At 39.6% G+C, this 21,571-nt stretch overlaps 1 protein-coding gene across 3 annotated transcripts in view; it reads right to left on the bottom strand.

The window, feature by feature from the left end:
* RAB11FIP2 (RAB11 family interacting protein 2) overlaps positions 1–20,742 on the bottom strand; it is a 43,319-nt gene extending 22,577 nt beyond the window's left edge. Inside the window, exons 1-4 of one of the 3 annotated variants that reach the window (XM_040255084.1) lie at positions 19,798–20,443; positions 17,388–17,531; positions 13,841–14,283; positions 12,667–13,132 (exon numbers count right to left, since the gene is read on the bottom strand). In XM_040255084.1, coding sequence (XP_040111018.1) covers positions 12,667–13,132; positions 13,841–14,283; positions 17,388–17,531; positions 19,798–20,150 — 1,406 coding nt within the window. In that variant the 5' untranslated portion in view covers positions 20,151–20,443. Of the gene's footprint in view, positions 1–12,666; positions 13,133–13,840; positions 14,284–17,387; positions 17,532–19,797 lie in introns of all 3 variants that reach the window. The other 2 variants (XM_040255082.1, XM_040255083.1) reach the window with 2 other exon arrangements.
* Between the last annotated feature and the right edge of the window lie 829 nt (positions 20,743–21,571).

Below are 21,571 nucleotides of genomic sequence, written 5' to 3' on the forward strand. Positions count from 1 at the left end.
CCTCAGGAGCCTACCAGGCAGGGAATGACAGACTGAGACCACGACTCCAACTGGAAAAGCAACGGTAAACTTACTGAGTAGTCAGCAGACAATTAAAGATAAAACAGTATATGGTCACTGTTATCAAACATTCTTTCAAAACGCATCTCTTAATTTTTAAAATAAGCTTCCTTGCTATGTACTAAAAACTACTTTGTCTACTCATTCCCCGAGGTGAAAAATCTCGTTCAATGTTGAAGAACAAAAGTTCAAAGGCCTCTTCCTTGAAGAAGCATTTACCAATCTTAAGCAAGCTCTGCCTCTCCCTTCTCATAACAAACCGTATTCAACACAATTCACTCGGCCTGGATTACTGGTCACTGCTTACACGTCCCTCTCCCTAGCTTAGGAGGCTACTTGTAACCTATGAATCTCATCTTCACTTATCCACCTCCAGCCCCCGTAGAGTTTTACAAACATGTTTGTTGAAATGACCTTTAAAAATTGGCAATTTGAATTAAGTTTTATTCTGGGTAAACTGACCCATGTAATTGCTATTAAGTAGTATTAGCATTTTTGTCAGAAAGATATCTAAGCTTAAAATAAATATATAAAATACATAAAACATTTTTATTTGCTGTATACTATATTTAACATAGTTACATAATACTGTACTTTAATATTTATATTGACTTGTATACATTTACATTATAATTATTATGTGTTATATGATGTGTGTGTGCATGCTCAGTCCACTAAGTCACACTGGACTCTCTGCGATCCCATGGACTACAGCCCGCCAAGCTCCTCTGTCCATGCAATTGTCCAGGCAAGAATACTGCAGTCGGTTGCCATTTCCTCCTCCAGAGGATCTTCCTCACCCAGGATCAAACCAGCATCTCCTGCATTGTCAGGCAGATTCTTTTCCACTCAGCCACCTGGGAAGCCTCTGTTATATAATACTGAATTGTATTTAGCATATCCAATCAAAGATAAATAATTTATCTTTAAAATGTAAGTTCAAGGAGACAAATGTCAAATGTCTGAATCCTAATATTCTTAGAAATTAGCTAAATGCATATAAGGAAGATGATTTCCAAATCAAATTAATTGCTTTCTATCAATTCCAAATCAAATTAATTAATTTCTATCACCAGCAGCTATTTAAAACACTCTGGCCACAGGTAACACTACCATCACATCTTAAATATATAGAAACAGCACCTGTATTTAAAAAATTAAAGCTTTATTATTATGAAGGGTAACCACAGGTGATGTGGACACAGCAGTCCAAAAAGAAATGCTCTAAACATCAAAGCAGGAGGCCTACAAAAGTGGTGCCCAAAGAAGGGAAAAGCGTAAAAGAAAGAAAAGTTATTCTCTTAGTGAGAAACTGACAAAGGGATCCCAAGGGGGCAAGATTGGTAAAGCCAAAGCCACTGGAGAGAAACGCATGTAGTAGTAACAGTGTTAAGGTGAATACACTTTAAAGGCATCGAGTCCGTAAGCAGTCACAGAAATGTGCATTCCTGAGTTCAAAGAAGCCAAAGTATTTTCCAGGGTTCAAAAACAAACTCTCATGAACTGTTATTAGGCTGATACTAACTTCCTTGTCTCCAATAACTCAAAATATGTAATTCCTATTCTCCAAAAACAAAATTCTAAAATAAACAGCATCCCATTAAAAACACAAAAAACTCAAACCTCTTCATCAAGACTGGAATGCCACGTTTGATTCAAAGACTAAAGATCTGACATTGCTACCATACAGTTTTTACAGTACTGTGATTCATCAAATTTAAGACACTGATTAAAGACACATCACTGAAATGATCCGCCTCGTTTTTTCTTTACCAGTCCCCCAGCATCCCTCCCCTAGACACACACACGCACGCACGCACGCACGCACGCACGCACGCGCGCGCGCGCGCAGAATGGTCAAATCCCATCTATGTTAGTCCAGAAATGTATCTCAGAGATATTCCCTTCTTTCCATCTTCACTGCCAAGTGACCTCTATCAAATTCATCAAACTCTCACCTCAACAATCATGGTAACTTCCTAACTTGTTCTCTTGTTCCAAGGCCTCCTCCCTGCTGTCACTCCTGGCCCCAGGAAATCTCCATACTACAGAATACCGAAGATATTACTCTGATGGTATCACAACCCAATTTAAAAATCTTTCATAGTACCCCAATGCTGATACAATGTCCAGTTCTTAGCATGGAATTTAGACCTAATTTTTATGTGCCTGTTTTGATGAGCTCTTAGAGCAGGATTTGTATCTTAATAACCTCTGCTATCCTTATATACAGCAAATATGAAAGTGAAAGTGTAGTTGCTCAGTCATGTCCGACTCTTTGCAACCCCATGGACTGTAGCCCACCAGGCTCCTCCTATATCCCAGGACGAGACATAGTTCTAGCTTATTCATCCAAAAATAATGAAAACTGAAAACACCATTTGATTATGAGATCTGAAATTCGGAAAAAGTCATCCTGATGGACTTGAGCAGACAACAGAGGAAGCAATGGAATGAATCAGAAGACCTGCAAGGGCTTTCTTCATATTCTTAATCTTTAGAGTATAGCATGTTTTAATAAAGGCTTACAGACTGGGGGTTTTCTGAACCAGATCTCAACTCATACCCCAACAATTTCAAATTTACATAGGAAATAATTAGACCAAGCATCTGAAATTGAGACCATCTAATCTCAGACTTAAAGGTATCCTAAGAGCATGATGGAAGGGACCCTTACGTATTATGTAAAAACTAAACTGATGAAGGACAGTCCTCTCTGCCCTAGATCCTGACTGTTTTAAAGTGGTCAAAGAAAGTGGACTACCATTTGGAACAGGCAGTTTTAGTCAACAGTCCTTAGGTGAAAAATAAACAGAATATAGTCTAAATTTAGAGCCTGGGGGGCTACAGTCCATGGGGTCGCAAAAAGCCGGACACGAATAAGCAACTATGCACAGCGCACAGTACGAATCACAGAAGTTATGTCCTTCCAACGTATTGTTCTCAAAGTTCATTAATGGCAATTAATGAAATTATTAATCTATATGTAACAAGCTTCCTTGCTTGTTCATTTTACAAAGAAATAATTATCTCAAATTCTATCTTAAAGCAAAAAATTTACATACTGATTTATAAAAATTAGTGCATTAAGGTCACTAGAATATAATCTTAATATTTTCCTATCAGAAACTTCAAGACTTACATTCTACATCTTATATTTGATCATATCATAACAACCTGTTCTCTTTAACTATTGGACTCGCTATGTGTTATCCTGTGTCCAGTGCCTAAGAGCTCGTTAATTACCTAAACTATATCTCCATAGGTCTTGTTAATTACCCGTCTCCTGTCTCAGAGGACCTTGTTAATAACTTGTACAGTCTCTCTAAAGAGGTCCTAACAACACATTAAAATTAAAGATGCTTTTCTTTTAGCACCTGTCAAGTGCTGTAAATTGAGAAATTTTCACATCAGTTTATTAGCCTACAGTAGTTTTTATGGATTTTTTTTTTTTGGCTTGTTTTCTTTTCTCAACAGATTCTCTGTGTATCTCAATCTCTCAGCTCAAAATAATAATAACTTAGCAAAGTTTGTCCTTTTCTGTCAGGGCTTTTTTTGTTTTCAATTTTGAAGTCTATAAATATCAATTTGCATTAGAAAGTTAGCAAAAGGATAGCATGGTTGGTATCTTCAAATTAACCCATTGGGAGATGTACCAATTAATGAGAGCTATTATAATGAGTATTAGGATGACAAAGGGTAGAAAAGTTTCAAGTCGTATCTGGGGAGTTAAGCATAAAAGTTCTAGTTAGTGTTAAGGGAACTAATCACATCACATATTTCAGGCTCCCAGTCATCCTTTCATTAGTTACATTCTGTAAATCCCTGGGCACTAATGGATTAATGGCTCTAAAAATCATTTCAAAAGTTTTTGTTTTCTGTCTCATAAATGAAGCTCCAATTGTCAGCTGTGTAAAAAAGATTTATAGGCTGCCATGAATAACAGGCAGATTATCTTTAACATTAGACAAATATGGACAAAAAGTAAACACTGCTATTAAATAAACCTTATGTGGGGTGAGGTTTATTAAACCAAAGACTGTGCTTTAAATTTAAATAGGAAAAAAAATGTAAGGAAAATTATAAAAATGATGGCTTTAAAACTATGAATAAGGTCTTTTCTTTAGGATGATTTGTTTACTATAACTTTGAAAAATAAATACATATGTCTATTTTTAATGGGCATATTATACAACTTCATAATAATCATTACATGCTCAAAAGCCTGTGGTGATTTTTGCTGTGAAAATTAGAAACATATTTAAATATGTACTCTAGGTAACTCTTTTTTTTTTTTGCAGCTTCTAAGAAAGGCGTGTGAGAATCATCAAAGATACTGGAAAAGACCCTGAGGCTGGGAAAGACTGAAGGGGAAGGGGACGACAGAGGACGAGATGGGTGGACGGCATCATCGACTCAATGGACATGAATTGAGTAAACTCCAGAAGTCGGTGATGGACAAGGAGGCCCGGCGTGCTGCAGTCCATGGGGTCGTAAAGAGTTGGACACGACTGAGCGACTGAACTGAACTGATACTATTATGCAAAACTGTAAAGTACGTATGATAAATATGATATCTTGATCTCAGACATTATGCACTGCCCTAAAAAATAACTGGCTTAAAGTTCAGAGCTAAGAAGTGGACAGATTCTTCCACAGCAAATACTGCAAAGGGAAACACAGGCATACACACAAGGATTCTAGGAATGGTATTATACAATACACCATTAAGTTGTCATAGCACAACCAAGAGTCTGTTTACATGGTTTTCACAACTACAATAAGGCAGAAAATAATGAAGGGAAAGCAGGTTCTTTGTGCAGGTCTTAAAGAGGATGTTCCCAAAACAAACTTCTCTGGTAAAAATATCTCCCATAAGGTCTTGCTCTTCAACGAGCTGCCTCTAACCTCAAACAGCACTAGCTCATCCTACAGAGTAGGCTTATGTTCTTGACTATATATATTTTTTTAATTTCAGAATAAGACATACACTACAAATTTTTTTCCTTGTATGAATGACTTCCCTTAACCAGGAGGAGTTCTTCAGTCCTAAACTGGAACCTCAAAAGAATACACATCACAAATCGAGGTTCTCTTCAATTTCTTACAGGTAGCGTACAAACACAAGCATGTTTTTAAAATGTTGTTCATCACGACTGATGCCTAGGTGTCACCTGAATCCTAAAAATCAATCCATCCATAGAGGCCATAAATACTCAACAGTCAGACCTTTCTGCTTGCTCTTCAATGCCTACTATAGTTTAGTTGTTTCTTAGCCATTCGACCAAATATATACTCCTTTCCACATCCCTGTTTTAGTCAAGCTGATCTCCTCACTGATCCCTCTACTTACTTAGGGCCCTGCAGACAAAGCTAACATGACTAAACTGTCTCTTCAACTATGAGTTTACCAGCACAACTCCTGATTCCTGTTCATATGTAAGTACTTAGTGAACTTTTATGAAATAGACGATATAATTCAGATCAACAATTTTTAAGCCTGAGAATCAGCAGGAAGTCTTTTTTTCTAACACTGACTTTTATTTCTGGGCTTACCCACTGAAGATTCTAATTTAGCCTTGCAGTAGGACTCAACTAAGATTTAAGCAGAACAAAACAAAAAAACCCCAGGTGCTCCTGACGGTCAGCACTGAGGACGTGCAGTGATCTAGGTGCTACGTGCATGTGCTCAGTCGTGTCTGACTCTCTGTGACCCCACGGACTGTTGCCCGCAGGCTTCTCCGTCCCTGGGGTTTTCCAGGCAAGAATACTGGAGTGGGTTACTATTTCCTTCTCCAGGGCATCTTCCCGATCCAGGGATCTAACCTGCCTCTCCTGTACTTGCAGGCGGATTCTTTACCACTGAGCCATCTGGGAAGCCCCTGGGTGCTGCAGGCACCCACAAAAGAAGATATAGCACAACTGTGCAGTAGTTTACACAGGTTAGTTGGGAAAACTAAAACCGAGACAGAATAAACATTGTTCGGCAATTACGTTCTATATCAGAATTCCACAGAAGGGAACACTATGTTATCAATCAAGATAGGATTAAACAGTTTTCAACATCAAGGATAGTCTGAGGACACTCAGAGACGAGTGAAGAGTGCATTCCACAGCTGAGCCAAGGAATGGAACTGGCAGGCTTAGAGACCTCAGGGTAGAGAGGTGCAATAAGGAAATGAACCCACCTGGAACAGAAAGGTGAAGTACAGTAAAAGAAAAGCTCAATAGTTGAGAAAAGCCTAAAACACAGTAATCCTTGACTATCAGAAACAGAAGTTTGGATCTGGTGTTGCAAACCAGTGACGCTGAAAGTGTTTTGAATTAGGCTTCCTTAAACAGAACAAGTGGAGAAGGAAATGGCAACCCACTCCAGTGTTCTTGCCTGGAGAATCCCAGGGACGGGGGTGCCTGGTGGGCTGCTGTCTATGGAGTCGCACAGAGTTGGACACGACTGAAGCGACTTAGTAGTAGTAGTAGTAAACAGAACAGGAGGCATTATGACCTAAACTCTAAATAACGATGCTATGTGCTATAATACATAAACGCAAACATCACAGCAATATTCTGAAAAGTTATTATTCACAACAAGGTTCAGCAGTTGTTGTTGTTTATGAGGTGGCCTTCCACATGCATTCAGGGACCCTATCTATGGCTCTCCAAAGACCTCCATCTAGTTAGTACAGGTTCAGCAGATTATCTGCGTAAAAGGTCAAGTAATAAATATTTTTGACTTTGTGGGTCATACAGTGTCTGTCATAACTACTCAACTCTACTATTACAGCACAAAAGCATCCATAAACAAATGGGCAAGTTGCAGTCCAATAAGACCTTATTTCCAAAAAACAGGCAGCAAGCCAGATTTAGCTCACAAGCCTAGTTTGCCAACCTTCTGTCCAGGGTATGGTGGAAGTGAGGAATATGGAGGGCTGTGTAGGAGGTTTTCATGGACTAACCCTAAAACTGGTATACAATCACCCCCCTGGTATCTGTTGGGTATTGGTTCTAAGACTACAGATTATTCCACTCTCTAGATGTTCAAGCCTCTTATATAAAAATGCCTAGTATTTGCATGTAACCTACAAACATCCTTCCTGTATAAATTATCTCTAGATTACTTATAACACTCAACACAATGTTAAGTGCTATGTGAATAGTTGTAAATACTGTGTAAATGGCTGCCAGCAAGCAGCAAGTTCGTTTTACTTTCTGGAACTTTCTAGAATATTTTCCCCCAAATATTTTTGACCCGAGATTGCTCGATTCCATGGATGCAAACCCAGGGATATAGAGGACAGACCATTCTTCTTTTCCACTAAGCCTTCAGTAAGCCAGAACTTGGTCACCTGTCCCCACCTAAGAGAACACTCTAGCTGTGACGCTCTTCTTTAAAAAAAAAAAAAAGGCAAATCTGCTTTGGTGAACATACCTACCTATTTCCACTTTCCAGAGGGAAAATAGCCCAGTGTTGAAGAATTAGTCATGAACAAATTATTGAAAATGGTATAACAAACACTCAGAAATATTGGTTTTTGCAAAGTTAAATATTGCTGATGTAAAAATATCACTATTTTTTTTTTAAATTTAACTGTAGGGTTGGTTAATCACGTAACATTAGCTGATACTGATGCTGCTAAACCATCTGTGATTTGTAATTAAAAACAGGAGCAGCAGCAATTTTAAAACACAAACACCACCAATAGTTAACTGATAAAACATTCTTCTGGAAACGATAAGAATTCCAGCTACACTTTCACATACATGTCTAGCAGGACTTCTACAGCACATCAAGTGTTAGAATGTTATCCAGACTTGCTAGAGCTGGCATCCAGGACACACACACTACTGTGCACTCAAGCCCAGTACTCTTCTCTGGGTCTGCAGCTAAACCATGTTTCTTAACTGGCTGCACTCAGGCTAGGCCATGACTGAACACTGCCCAATGGAACACCAGTAGAACAAGTAATGGACACCACTGCCAGGCCTGGCACATGAAGACATCCACATGATCCTCCACTCTTTTTCTCTGCTGCACAGCCTTGGGGAACGCACATTAAACAGCAGTATTACAAAGGAAGGAGCCTGGTTCCTGAGCAACCGTGTGGAGCCAAGAAACAGGATGGAACAAAGCACTCACGTGTCATGATAAGGAGGGAATAAACTTTTACTGGAACAAGCCAATGAGATCTAAGGTTGTTTATTGCAGCTGGTAATCTATCCTATTATAATACAGAATTCTTAACAAACTTCAGAAATGTGCCAGTCAGAATATGAATATTACATTTTAATAGTCCTTTAAGACTCATTTAGATTTCCAATCATCTTTTGTTGTTGTTGTCTGACTGTTTTGCATCCCTGTGGACTGTAGCCCACCAGGCTCCCATGTCCATGGGATTTCCCAAGCAAGAATACTAGAGTGGAATCATGTTTAGTTGTAAATAAAAATACACACATCTCCATTTATGGATCTGTTGTTGGTCTATCAGAAAGACCTTCACAGCCCACACTGAGCTGGAAGCAGGGGGCTAAGGGGATGATACTAGTTATTTTAGGAAATCCATCTGCTATACCATACTCATTTATTCAAAACCTGCTTTCCAATACCTGCTACCTACTATTACGCTGGAGATTAAGGGTTAAAAGATGAATGAAAAGGAGGCTCTGTCATCACGTTGTTCATGGAGGTGAGAGGGGTAAAGTGGTCAGATTAGTGAACAGGGGGATGCCCACAGGAAGGCAGGCCTAGGGAAGACCAGGCTGCAGCACTTCTGTTCAGAGAAGTGGGGGTAGGTAAGAGGAAAGAGACTGAGAATTGGCGATTGCGGGGAAAGGGATTTCAAAGAGCCCTACTCTTTGTTGAAGTAACCCAACAAAGCTAGCTCACTTCCTCTCTCAGTTTTACCTACGCCTATGGAATCTATTCCAAGAACAGAAGCAAAATGCAGTAACCTTTGTGATTACTAGCTGATTTCTTCAGCTCTACTTTACTTATGAACAAATAAAAACTCTAACTTTCAAGAAAGTATTCCTTAGTACTTAGTACAATTTTTTTGGCATAAGGAAAATTCTCCAGTTGTGATCACACACATTATTCAGCCAGAGGGTAACAATATGGTTCCCACGTATCTGAGATCACAGGGAACCAGTTTACTCAAAGAACAAAATTCAGTTCCACACCTATGTATTTTAATCTTCACTTTGTTCAGCTTTCTCACAGACATCGGTCACAGGCATCCTGAAGACTCTGTAAAGAGATCTATTTAGCGTTACTGGGAAAAAAAATAATTCACAGCATGTGTCCTAGTGATGCGAGTCTGTAGTTTCAAAAGTGCATTTGGTTTAGATGTTAAGGTAAGAAATCAAAAATGTCCCATATAACTGAGGAATGCTACTGGAAGGAAAAATATGAACAGACCAAACTATCTTAACTATATCCTTTCTGACTCCACTTGAGACAAAGTTGCTTTCCAAAAATTAGAACTGCACTATCTTTCTAGATTTATTTATAGTCAATCCTTCTATTAATTTACCTCTAAAAGACACTTGCTCCTTGGAAGAGAAGCTATGACAAACCTAGACAGTATATTAAAAAGAGACATCACTTTACTGACAAAGGTCCGTACAGTCAAAACTGATTTTTCCAGTAGTCATGTACAATGTGACAGTTGGTCCATAAAGATGGCTGAGTGCTGAAGAATTGATGCTTTTGAATTATGGTGCTGGAGAAGAGTCTTTAGAGTCCCTTGAACTGCAAGGAGATCAAACCAGTCCATCCTAAAGAAAATCAGTCCTGAATATTCATTGGAAGGACTGATGCTGAAGCTGAAGCTCCAGTACTTTGGCCACCTGATGCAAAGAGCTGACTCATTGGAAAAGACCCTGATACTGAGAAAGACTGAAGCAAAAGGAGGGGGCGGCAGAGGGTGAGATGATTAGATAGCATCACTGACCCAAAGGACATGAATTTGAGGAAGCTACAGGAGTCAGCACAGGACAGAGGAACGTGCTGGGCTCCAGTCCATGGGGTCACAAAGAATTGGACATGACGTAGTGACAAAACAACAAACCCCTTTACCTTCAGCAAATGTTTTCCATTTACCACAAAGATGGTTTGTGACATAAAAAGAGTAACTTCGAAGGAATCTACAGATGTTTTTGTCTTCATAGTTGGCATCTTATGAATATGAAGAAGAGAAAATTTTTAAATGAAAAAAACCTACTGTTTTTTCACTACTTGCAATCATTTTATACATATATCATCTTGCTGTTGTTCAGTCACCAGTTGTGTCTGACTCTTGCAATCCCATGGACTGCAGCATAACAGGCTTCCCTGTCCTTAACTATCTCTCAGAGTTTGTCCATTGAGTCGGTGATGCCATTGAACCATCTCGTCCTTTATGTCCCTTCTCCTCCTGCCCTCAGTCTTTCCCAGCATCTGAGTCTTTTCCAATGAGACAGCTCTTCACATCAGGTGGCCAAAGTATTGGAGCTTCAGCATCAGTCCTTCCAGTGAATATTCAGGGTTGATTTCCTTTAGGATTACAACTCTAATTTTGATAGACACCCCATTAATACTGAAGTAACCCAAAACAAAGCCTCAATTTGGCAAAACGCCACACTCACTTTTAAAACATTGATTTTTAAGTACATGTAAATAGACAAGTATAAGGCAATTAAAAATTTGAGGACACCTATTTTTCCACATACTGCCATAATTTAAAAATAATTTTCCTACCATGTCCCATTGTTTTCACTTTTATTTGACTCTAAAATTATGTAAATTATCCAATCTCTAAGTTATCTCAGATAGTTCTTGGCAATAACTTTGTCCAAAAAAAGTTCAGTTGAGGGAGAAAAAAGCAACTACATTTCTATTTACCTCTGTAGTTTCTTAACACAATATGTGAAGTACAGTATGTAAAATAAAAAAATGAAATATTTGAGAATAGCATATCAAAACCATGGACTTCTCAATAAAATATTAATACCATATGATAAAAACATATTTCTTTGAAGTATAGTCTATAAAGAAAACTGAACAATACTTTCCAAAGCTACAGTGAATACCCATTTATTTTGATAAAAGAAGACAAAAGAAATACTAGCTGTCCCTGGAAAACTCTAAATGCATGTTTTAAGAGATCAGAAGACAGGCAGGAGATCACAAGCCTAAAAGGGCGATTATTAGCACTATTTTCTGTTTATAGTGGGACAAAACAAAGCAACATTCTTGAACAAAATATGACATGGCACTATATAAAACGTAACAGCAACCACTGTTTATGGGTTCCCTATTTGGGGCCTGGCTTTATGCCACGTACTTTATCATTTATCGTCCCCCATTCCTACTCAGAACGTCTCATTTTCCTTATTTCAAAGACAGAGATGTGGAAGTTGAGAGAGGTCACAGAGCCACTGAGGTTTCTCACTGGAGTCTGACCACCATACGTTCTTGCCTCAGGAAAGAACGTCTATGTTTTACGGCAAACAGTCTACCATGCTCCTCCATGATAGCTGCACAAGATTCCAATAGATCCATCTTATTTTTTGCTTGAGGTTTCCTTAATCAGCTATTCCACCATTCACTTCTGCAAAATGCATCATCTTATTTAAGCCATACAGTTCCAATCTGTACTAAGGAATTAGAAAAGTACTATTAACATAACTGAAAACTCAAGGATTTTGACAATCTAAACCTTATCATGATAGATTATTTCTATAAGTCATCATTACAGATACTCTGTGATGTACTTATAGTACCCCCAAGGTTCAGTGGATTCCAATAAACATTACTCCAAATAGCCATTTAATAAGGATGTATGTGCATGCTAAGTCGCTTCAGTCATGTTCAACTCTTTGTGACCCTACTGGCAGTAGCCTGCAAGGCTCCTCTGTTCACAGAATTTTCCAGGCGAGAAAGCGTGCGTGGGCTGCCATGCCCTCCTCCAGGGTATCTTCCAGACCCAGGGACTGAGCCCACATCTCTTCAGTCTCCTGCATTGGCAGGAGTATCCTTTACCACCAGTGCCACTGGGAAGCCCTTAATAAGGACAGTCAACACCTACAAAGAAAACCACAGGCTTCCAAGGATAGAGACACATGACAGACTTCAAGTCCATGGGGTCGCAAAAAGTTAGACATGGTTGAGCAACTAACATTTTCACAGAAACCATTAATACTTAACTTAAGCCAGTATTTCTTAAAGAATAGTCTATAGGCTGCTACTGGTTCACAACCAATCAATGAAAAATAACATCTAGAAACCCAACTCATCACTTAGATTTCTGGCTTGAATTAGCACCCACTGGTGATTGCCTCTCACCACACCTCATCAAAAGCTATGTAGTTTTCTCCATAAGTTTCTGAGAGTTTCTGGCCAGCGTTAAGTAGAAAGAAATATAATGCGGTGGGGATTAAGAATCTTTTATCCTTCTAAGATAAAAAGTTCAGTTCCAAAGATGTACACACTGCCTGGCTCCAAAATTAATTATAAAAACAAGATTAGCATTTTTCTCAAAAAAAGTGAAAGGAATTTAAAAAGGATATTTGATACTTTCAAGTAGAATATTTTCCAAAATAGCACAACTTCCCCATGTTTAAGCTTACCTTGAAGATGGCATTATATTTGAAGCCCTGAATTTTGTTGTAAACGGATTAGTTGACTCATAATCAAAATAGTCCTGCCGATGTTCACTAAACGCATTAGGTGATTTCAAGTCACAAGGGCTATCGGCTGCCCCATTGTTAAGTTTATCAGATCGTCTGTCTTTTTTTCCAGTCACTCTTTCAAAGAGGCTGACTTTCTCCCTTTTTTCTCTCTTGTTTTCTTTTCTTACTTCAATTGATTTTGAAAATAAATTCACGCTGCTGTCCCATGATTCACTGCTTTCTTCAAATGGATTTTTCTTCCTTGGCAGTGTTGCAAATTTTTGGGGTAATGAAGCAGTCACATTTGTAAATGGGTCATTTTGTCTTCCGAAAGACGATTCACCTTCATCCACACTGCTGTCAGGCTGGTTCATTTTAGAAGTATCAAAGCTTAATGTTCTTCTGTGTGGAGATTTGAGACTTCCTGCAAACAATTTTGTAGTTAGTACATAATCAGTGACACTTTATATCACACTATTTGACACATCCTGTGTGCATACTGCTAGTTTTAGAATGAGAGCAATTAGCTATTTAAAGATATTAACCTTTTAAAATAATCAAGGAAAACAATCTTAAAATGCTAAGGTACAGCAGTATGTAGGCTAATAACAATTAGTATATTGCTGGACAATTAGTAACTTACTCAGCTCAGAATGAAACAATCACATAAACAAATTATAATGTCAAAACTAAAGGTTCTGCTCAGCATTACAGTGCTATAGAAATTCTCACTGTTTTTTCATCAGTAGTATTAAATTTACTTTCTTACTTCTGAACAATACGATTCTTTTTTAGGAAAATTCTGATGAAATGGAATATTCATTTATGTTTCAGGCTTCTGAGACAGAAGAAATGACAGTTTAAAAAAAAAAAGAAAAAAACAGGCCATGAAAAGAGACCAAGGCTCCTCTAATTCTATAAATACAGTATTGAATTCAGACCAGCTCTGTCTTTAAACTTACCAATTTTCAGTATAGTAGGTACTCAATAAATATCTCATGACTAATTTAGAAAATGCTAGCAAGAAACCTCAATTTTTTTTTTTTACTAATTTTAGAAGTCAAACTTTAAAAATTAAGAAGGTAGTTCAGATCACACAGGATCAACTAGAAAGAACGCATACATCACTTACCACTTTCCGGAACTGCTCCAAAGGAATCTATCTGGCGGCCAAGAAGATGCGTTTGAGCAACGGTGCCAGACTTCAGCTTCTCCGAGCATATGTGGGCCCCAGTTAAATCAGACATTGAATGTGCTGAAGAGAGTCGCTGAGGACCCAAAAGGAAAGGCTTTTTTGGTTTAGATTTCATCTGTATTTCACTACTTGAAAATTCAGTATGGGCATCAGGCATGTGAGAACTTGGAATGATTGCAGAAGATGTATCAGAAAATGTCCCATCATTTTTTCTACCTTTCATCTTATCTTTTAATTTTGCAAAAGGAGATCTTGTTTTGTCCTTCATTGATAAGTCAAACATACTTGCTGTCATATTGTTCCTCATAAATTGAATATTGACCTTTATCTCACCCCTGTTTTTGGCTCTTTTTCCTTGTTTGGATTCTAATCTAAACCACCTTAAAGAGAAGGAAAAACTGGGTTGTAATATGTAATGAAGAGAGGATTATCGAGCTCTGTTGTATACAAATTGCTTTTTAGGTAAAGTTACTCTACATCAAGGCAGTCTAAGCACTGAAGGAGAAACTGTCGGCCAGAGTGCTTCTGGCTTCAGTAAAAAAAACAGGGAGGTCCTCTGCCATGTATCACATGCAGAAGGAACCAGTCTTTTTTGCAAAGCTATTTAGACAACTTTTTCTTTCATGATTTGAAAATCATGCATCAAAATTTCTTACCAATAATAGCTATTATGCTTCCATCTAGTCCAAATGAGGCTCATGGCTGAAGAATATTTTTTAGCATTAAGACACTGAGGTAGAGACCCTGAAATAATTCATCAATACATACTGTTTTTGAGCACCATAAAATAATAAATAACAATCAAACTTTTAATAAAATAATATTCAGCCTCTGAGCCAAAACAGTTCTTCTGTAAAAGCTATTAAAAGAATTTTGTTAACATGGGAGACTACTCCATACAGTTTGCTCATCATGAAAATTGCTTACGATGTAAATTGTGTGTGTGTGCACTAAGTCACTTCAGTCGTGTCCGACTCTGCCATGCCATGGACTGTTGCCCGACAGGCTCCTCTGTCCACGGAATTCTCCAGGCAAGGATACTGGAGTGGCTTGCCATGCCCTCCTCCAGGGGATCTTCCCCACTCAGGGATCGAATCTGTGTTTCCTGCACCTTCTACATGGCAGGTGGATTCTTTACTGCTGAGCCAATGGGGAAGCCCACAATGTAATTTAGATTTATATAAAATGGGTCAAAGCCTCTTCCTGAATAAAATAGGCAAAATAAGTAAAATGCAAGAAGTGACAAATGGTAATAAATCTTGTAAAGTATTTTTAGAGAAAAAAAGAAAGCTTAAGTGCTTCCTTTTAGAATCTCTGTTTCAATAACTTGCTACTGTGACAATGCCAAATAAAACTTATTTTAACTGGACCCAAAACTTATGCTTGTAGTCACTTGAGTGAATTACACTGCCCATTTTCAAATGATGTGTAAAATGCAAATTTTATTTTGGTTTATTTACAGTACTTTTATCCATGAAAACTTCTCCAGTTGTTGGTGTCATAAATGGTCATTCTACAGGGCAAACAGCCAAAAAAACTACAAACTCCAGCAGAGATGAGAGTTCCTACAATGTTTTCACATTACTTAAACAATGAAGAATAATATCCATTTCTGCAGACAGGTCATTATTTAAATACAGCTCTGCATGTGTTAAATTTTCTTAAATAACTCAGATCTAATTTTACAGAAGACACCAGAAGAAGCTACATTTACTATCAAGTGAAACATTATAGTTTCAAAGATCTTTCCAGGCAAATGTAAACTGGCACATAATATATATGTATGTATGTATGTATGTGTATATACCAGCTACATTTTACAAAGTAACATGCAAGTGAAATATTTTCAATGTAATCAGTTAAGATCTAGCTGCATCAAAACAAGCAACTTTTAAAAAACAGAAAGTCTTATAACAGAAAGCCTTAACTTGAGACCCTAAATAGAGAAAACCCTTTATCTGAGGCAAATGGTGAAATGTGAAGACTTAGAGACTAGAAATAAAAAGTGACAGCAATAAACTCTGTGGAATAGAGAACCTTCAACAACACAAGGTTGAACAATCACAAAGCCTGAAAGCAAAGCAAGGTTACATACCCAATTATTAACTCACAGTTTTGGAAAACAGAGCATTTTCGGAGGCGGGGTGTGTGTGTGTGTGTGTGTGTGTGTGTGTCACTAATCCTTCTGATGGATGACCCGTAAGAGATGCTCTGCTAATACTGCAGGTTATTCAGAAAATAGGAGAGTCCACTTTGCAAGAAAATGTGCCCCCTCCCCAAACAAAACAGAACCAAACAACAACACCAAGTATGTCAGATCTGTGTATGTAACAAAGCGTAACAAATCTGAGGGGAAAAAAATCAGTAACAGAATTTTAGTCCAAAATCCTTATTTCACAGAAGAGGAAACTCAGACACAGAGGTTAAGTAGCTTCTTAATGTATGACTGGAGTCAACAAGGAAAACAGACTAAAGCTGACCAGTAACAGCTGCATGAAAATAGTAGTTCTTTTGTATTTAAGGAACCACATATATGTTAATAAGGTTAAACGCATACCAGGTTGTATATCACAGGACACTGTATTTAATCAAGAGACTCAATCACAAGGGCAACATAGGTTTTGTCCTGCCGGAGTGTAAGCTTCTTGAAGGCAATTTTCCTTGCACTAAATAAATGTTTACTGAATTTTCGTTTCTAGAGCTATATTCTTAAAACGACAACACTACAACTCTGTATGTCTGTGTGTATGTTGCACCATTTTGTTCTCTGGTTAAGAAAAGCTGAAGACTTAGGTAAGCTTTAAAGGATAAAAGGAAGTCAGTGTTTGAATATAAACTCTAAATACAGTGTTTTCCATCCTTCTTGACCAAAAAAAGTAAAACACAGACACAAAAAAAAACCCAAGACCCAACTGCAAAGAACTTTAACAAACATACCAACTTAAAATATAGGCATGACAAATAACTCTAGCTGCTTTGTTTGGAAAGTGATATAACAGGGAAGTCTTAATGAGACCTTCAAGAATCATTCCAGAGATAGCACTTGTTTTCCCTGGCTTCTAAAAAGATAAAAGGAAGACACAGCATTTGAGGTTTAGTGGATTAATGCTGATTTTATTTTTTCACCTCTGGAGTGCTAGATTTAAACTGTATATGGCCTCTGTTCAATTTTTGAGTGGGCACAGGTCCATGTTCAAAAACCACCACACATGTGGGAACTATTCCCAAGCAATTGGTGCTGTGTGGTCAGAAATGGGACAAGATTGGCAGGAAGGGTGCCAGAGGCCAGGATGCAGGTGCACCACACAGCCGCACACACAAGTCCTAAAACCTGCATGTGTTTGAGTCATACCTAACTTAGGGGCTCGGATGGTTATTACTGTTCATGAGCATTAAAAACAAACAAAAAAATCAACATCGCCCACTTCTGCTGTTAAAAAAAAAAAAAATCAATCGATACAACATAATAGCATAAACAATTTACCATTCTATTATTAAGTACTGTACTGTTTTCTTAAATCTTGTGCCCGAACCAGCCCAGATGCCCATTAAAACGGGAGACACAGAAAAGTTCTCTTTCCAGGTCCCACTCATCAAAGTGTTCTGGCTCAGGCCCTTTATCCCTCTCCTTGAAAGAAGGAAAAAAGCTTTTAATTTCAAGGTATAAAAATAAATCAAAGGATACTTTTAGCCACCACACGTCTTTGCTTATCATGGAAGACAAGCTGTAAATCCTTGTCTTTAGTGTCAAGAGTAGAAAGTGTCACACCTAGCAGTTCCATGCGACTTCCAAATCAGCTGGTCGCCTTCATCACCCATTCCCATTTTCTAAAAAGCACTTGGGAATATGCTGACAAGGCTCAGCAATGTGCAGAATATTAAATATCTTTCTTGCAATACACCAGTAGCTCAAGTCTGTCTCTTACTGGGCCATATGTATAGTTGTGCTGCAAAAGGAAGCTATTAACTATATTAAAAACTAGAAATATTACAAATAAAGAGATCTCATCAAAAATGTGGTCTCCATTTATCCACAAAGAAAATATTAGGGATTTAATAACCTGAAAATCACTTTGAATGCAATAACATCACAAGCGCTGTTGATAACATTTAAACGCATTTTCCTCCCCAAAAGTTCTAATCCATTCTTTTTAGTAGCCAATAGAGAATTTCTGTAGGGAGACAACGATATTAGAGTATTGCTTACAGCCAAATTTATTGTAACTGTGATGCTGCCAAAGATAAGGAGTAAAACAAGAAGAAACTTTAAAAGTGTATTCCATCTTCAGAATCCCTGCGTTCACAGTCGGGCCTACTTCCATCTGGAACATTTATATTTCAGAGAAGGCCTGTAGTATATCATTCATTAACGTTAAAAGTACTGTAAATGCAGTATCAAATTTGAAGATGCAATAAACTTTAAAAGTTTACATTCAAAACACTTCTAAGTATTATTTAGTAAGGTCATCCAAAATTGGCAATTTGCAATAAATTAGTCAGTGATTATCCATTTTTCAGTTTAAATTTGATGAACTCCTCAGAGGTAACTGAATGCTACTTCATAGGTATCAACCAGTATTATTAAAATCACTGATATATACTCAACTTTACACTTTATTTAAACCATTTTCTCTCCTTCTAAAATATTTTCATCTCTTCAGTCTCCTCTGGCATTCCTAGTATTACTTATCTCTCTACCTTTTTACCTTACATATATTAAACCTTTAGGTCCTTAGGTAAAGAACTGATTAAAAAACATTTTCTCAATGAAAGTAAAAATTTCAATCAAGAGAAGTCTGCAGGAAGGTAGGTATAGAAAAAACATGACATGGCTGTTTTAAAATATAAGAAAATAACATGATCTTCAAGAAAGTTTTTAAAAGCATAAATAAATATCAGTAATAACAGCAAAGCTATTTTTGAAATGTGACATCCCCTTATAAATTCAACCTATATTTTTCTACCATTAATTCCATCCACTTCAAACATTCTTTCAGACTAGAGTAATTATAAGTTTAAGAAAGGGGTATCACTATCTCAGAAAACATACTCTTTTTCAATTTAAGACATAATATCCTAGTTTTAACTTATATTATGGTTTTTTTAAGTTAGAATATATCTAACCTAAGTTTGGAAGTCATATTAAAAAGCCCATGTTTTTACTGAATATGTCATTTCATCACAAGAATTTAATCACTGTTTCCAATCTGATAGCATTTAATACGGTCTAAACACACTGGCTTTGCAGAACTAACTTTGAAGTAACTATGTTCAAGAATGAGGATGTCTGTACATACTTTTAAAACTTTTTTCTTTTAATATCTTTAAACTCCACCACAATGTACTGACCTTGAAATCTGAGCTAAAATAAAAGCCAACTGTGTTTACAATGCTGAAATAAAATATTGAGTTCTAAATTTGGTAATTCACCACTTGACAGCTTCAGAGTTCAACTACGAAATAAATTTTAAAAATATATATATACATAGAAGAGGGCATATTGGCAGATTTACTTTTCTGATGTTCCATTTTCTGAAAATTGTAATGTTTAAAGATTGTAATAATTTAAACTGATCAACAACACTATGGCCCAGTACTCTTATAAGTAGTAAACAATGTTAATTTACTTAAAATCCTGCGCAAAATATTCAATTATTGAAGAGGTTTACCTCAAACCAGAGTAATGGACCATTAAAGACTCCACTTTAAAAAAAAAAATGTGTCTTCACAAGGGCTATTTTTACTTCAGATTTATGCAAATATGGTGCTTAAAACTGGGTCATATTTCAGTCCAAAAACCAATGCCCCAAGTAGACAAATAATTTCCAAGAACAGAAAATCCATTCAGATAATAGCTAAGCTCCCCCCAATTCAAAATAAATTACATAACTTACTCTGTTTTCCTTCTTTGTTTGTCCTCAAAGATGTCATTGAGATTGATGGCCACCTGCCCTAAAAACTTATCCAGACCCACCAGGGACCTGTGCATAACTATGAGGAAAAGGATGTATTTTTCTGGATTCCCCTGCATTAGCAGCCCGGGTAGCTCAAAAGAGGCCTCTTCCTTCCAGACTGGCTCAAGGGTTTTCTCAGCTACAGAGGTGGAGTACTTTTCCTTTCCCAGCTGAATTATAGTGTACGTGTCATTGGTGCCACTTTTGCCTTTTGGCTTAAGATCTTTGGCTTGGAGCACGGTGACCTGCACATGGGTCGGAAACCACTTTTGGGCTTGCTCGGAGAGCATCATTCTGTCCTTTTTCTCTGCACCGAGTTCACCAGCGCAGGAAGAGCCCCTCCCGCAGGGAGAGCCTGATGCCTCGATCACTGCATCCTAAGGGCACTTAACGGAGGCAGGCAAACTCACAGCTGCCCGACTCCCTCTAGGGCTGAGGTCCAAACGCCTGGCTGGGGCAGCTCGGGGGCACGGCTGTTCTGCGGTGCTGGTGGTGGGAAGGGGTCCCCTTTCCTCTGGAGAAGCACAGGGGCCCAGCATCACCTGGCCGCGCCGTCCAGGCCTCGCGTCCGCACCTCCACGCTCCGCCGCACCCCCGCCTCGCCCCGGGACGGGCCCTCGGCAGCGGCGGGCGGCTCCCGGGCCTGCCGGGCACCGGAGGCCCGGCCGCCAAGGCCCCGGCGGAGGGCGGCGGAGGAAAGGAGTGCGCCCCCACGCCCTAATTCTCAGCCCCCGGCCTTCCGCCGGCCTCCTCGCAACCGGGCCGCCCCCCTCCCGCTTCCTCCGCGCCTCCCGCTCGCCCTGCGCGAGTCCGCGCGGGCCCAGCCGGGCTCCTCCTCCCGACCCCGGTAATACGAACCGCCGCCGACTCGCGCGGCCTCGCTCCCTCTAGCAAACCTCTCCCTCCTCCTCCCCCGCGCCTCGGCTCCTCCTCTCGGGCGGGCGTGGGGGCGGGAGCCGATCGCCCGGGGCGGGGTGTGGTGGGGGGCGGGAGTGGAGTAAGGCCTGGGGAGGGGGGCCCCGGCTGCCTCGGCGCGAGAGGACCGCGGGGCGGCGGGCGGCGGGCTGCAGGGCGGTGGGCGCGCGGCTCCACCTCGCCGGGCCGGCGGCTCCTAGCACCGAGCGGGCGGCGCCGGCACTTCCGGGTTCGCCTTCTCCATGTCGGTCTCGAGAATGCGACGGGGCGGGGCCGGGCGGGGCCGGGCGGGGCCCCGGGGTCAAGGGTCAGCACCTCCCCGGTTGCCTTGGTGACTGGGGGCGTGCCTCGCGGGAGCCCGGGAGAGCTCCGCGCCGGTATATTGAATGTTCGTCCTGCTGGTTCGCGCCAGCTTGGGGCTTGGCATTGCGCTGGGTGCTGGGGACGTGGGAACCTGCAGGAGCTGGCAGTTGCGGGGCGAGGAGGCTGGGGACGGGGTGGGGGTGGAGGGGTTGGCGGGCCTCCGGGAGGCCAATCCGAGAGGAGGCAGCCAAGGCCCGGAGCCTGCCCGGTCTTGGGAGAGACCCATTTTCGATCTTTGGAAGCCGTCTTTGCTGTACCCTGGATGCCCAGTATCTGGCACCGAGCGGGCATCGGATGAATGATGGTGAAATGAATCAGTCACCTTCATAGGCCGAAAACATACTTTTTCTCACCCCCCCCCTTATCCACTTTTCTGTTTTTGAAGAGAGAAGGCTGTTGATTGGAATGACATCCCCAACTCAAATGACGGTAGAGG

Source organism: Oryx dammah, unplaced genomic scaffold (genome assembly GCF_014754425.2).
Source record: "Oryx dammah isolate SB20612 unplaced genomic scaffold, SCBI_Odam_1.1 HiC_scaffold_14, whole genome shotgun sequence".
NCBI lineage: Eukaryota > Metazoa > Chordata > Mammalia > Artiodactyla > Bovidae > Oryx > Oryx dammah.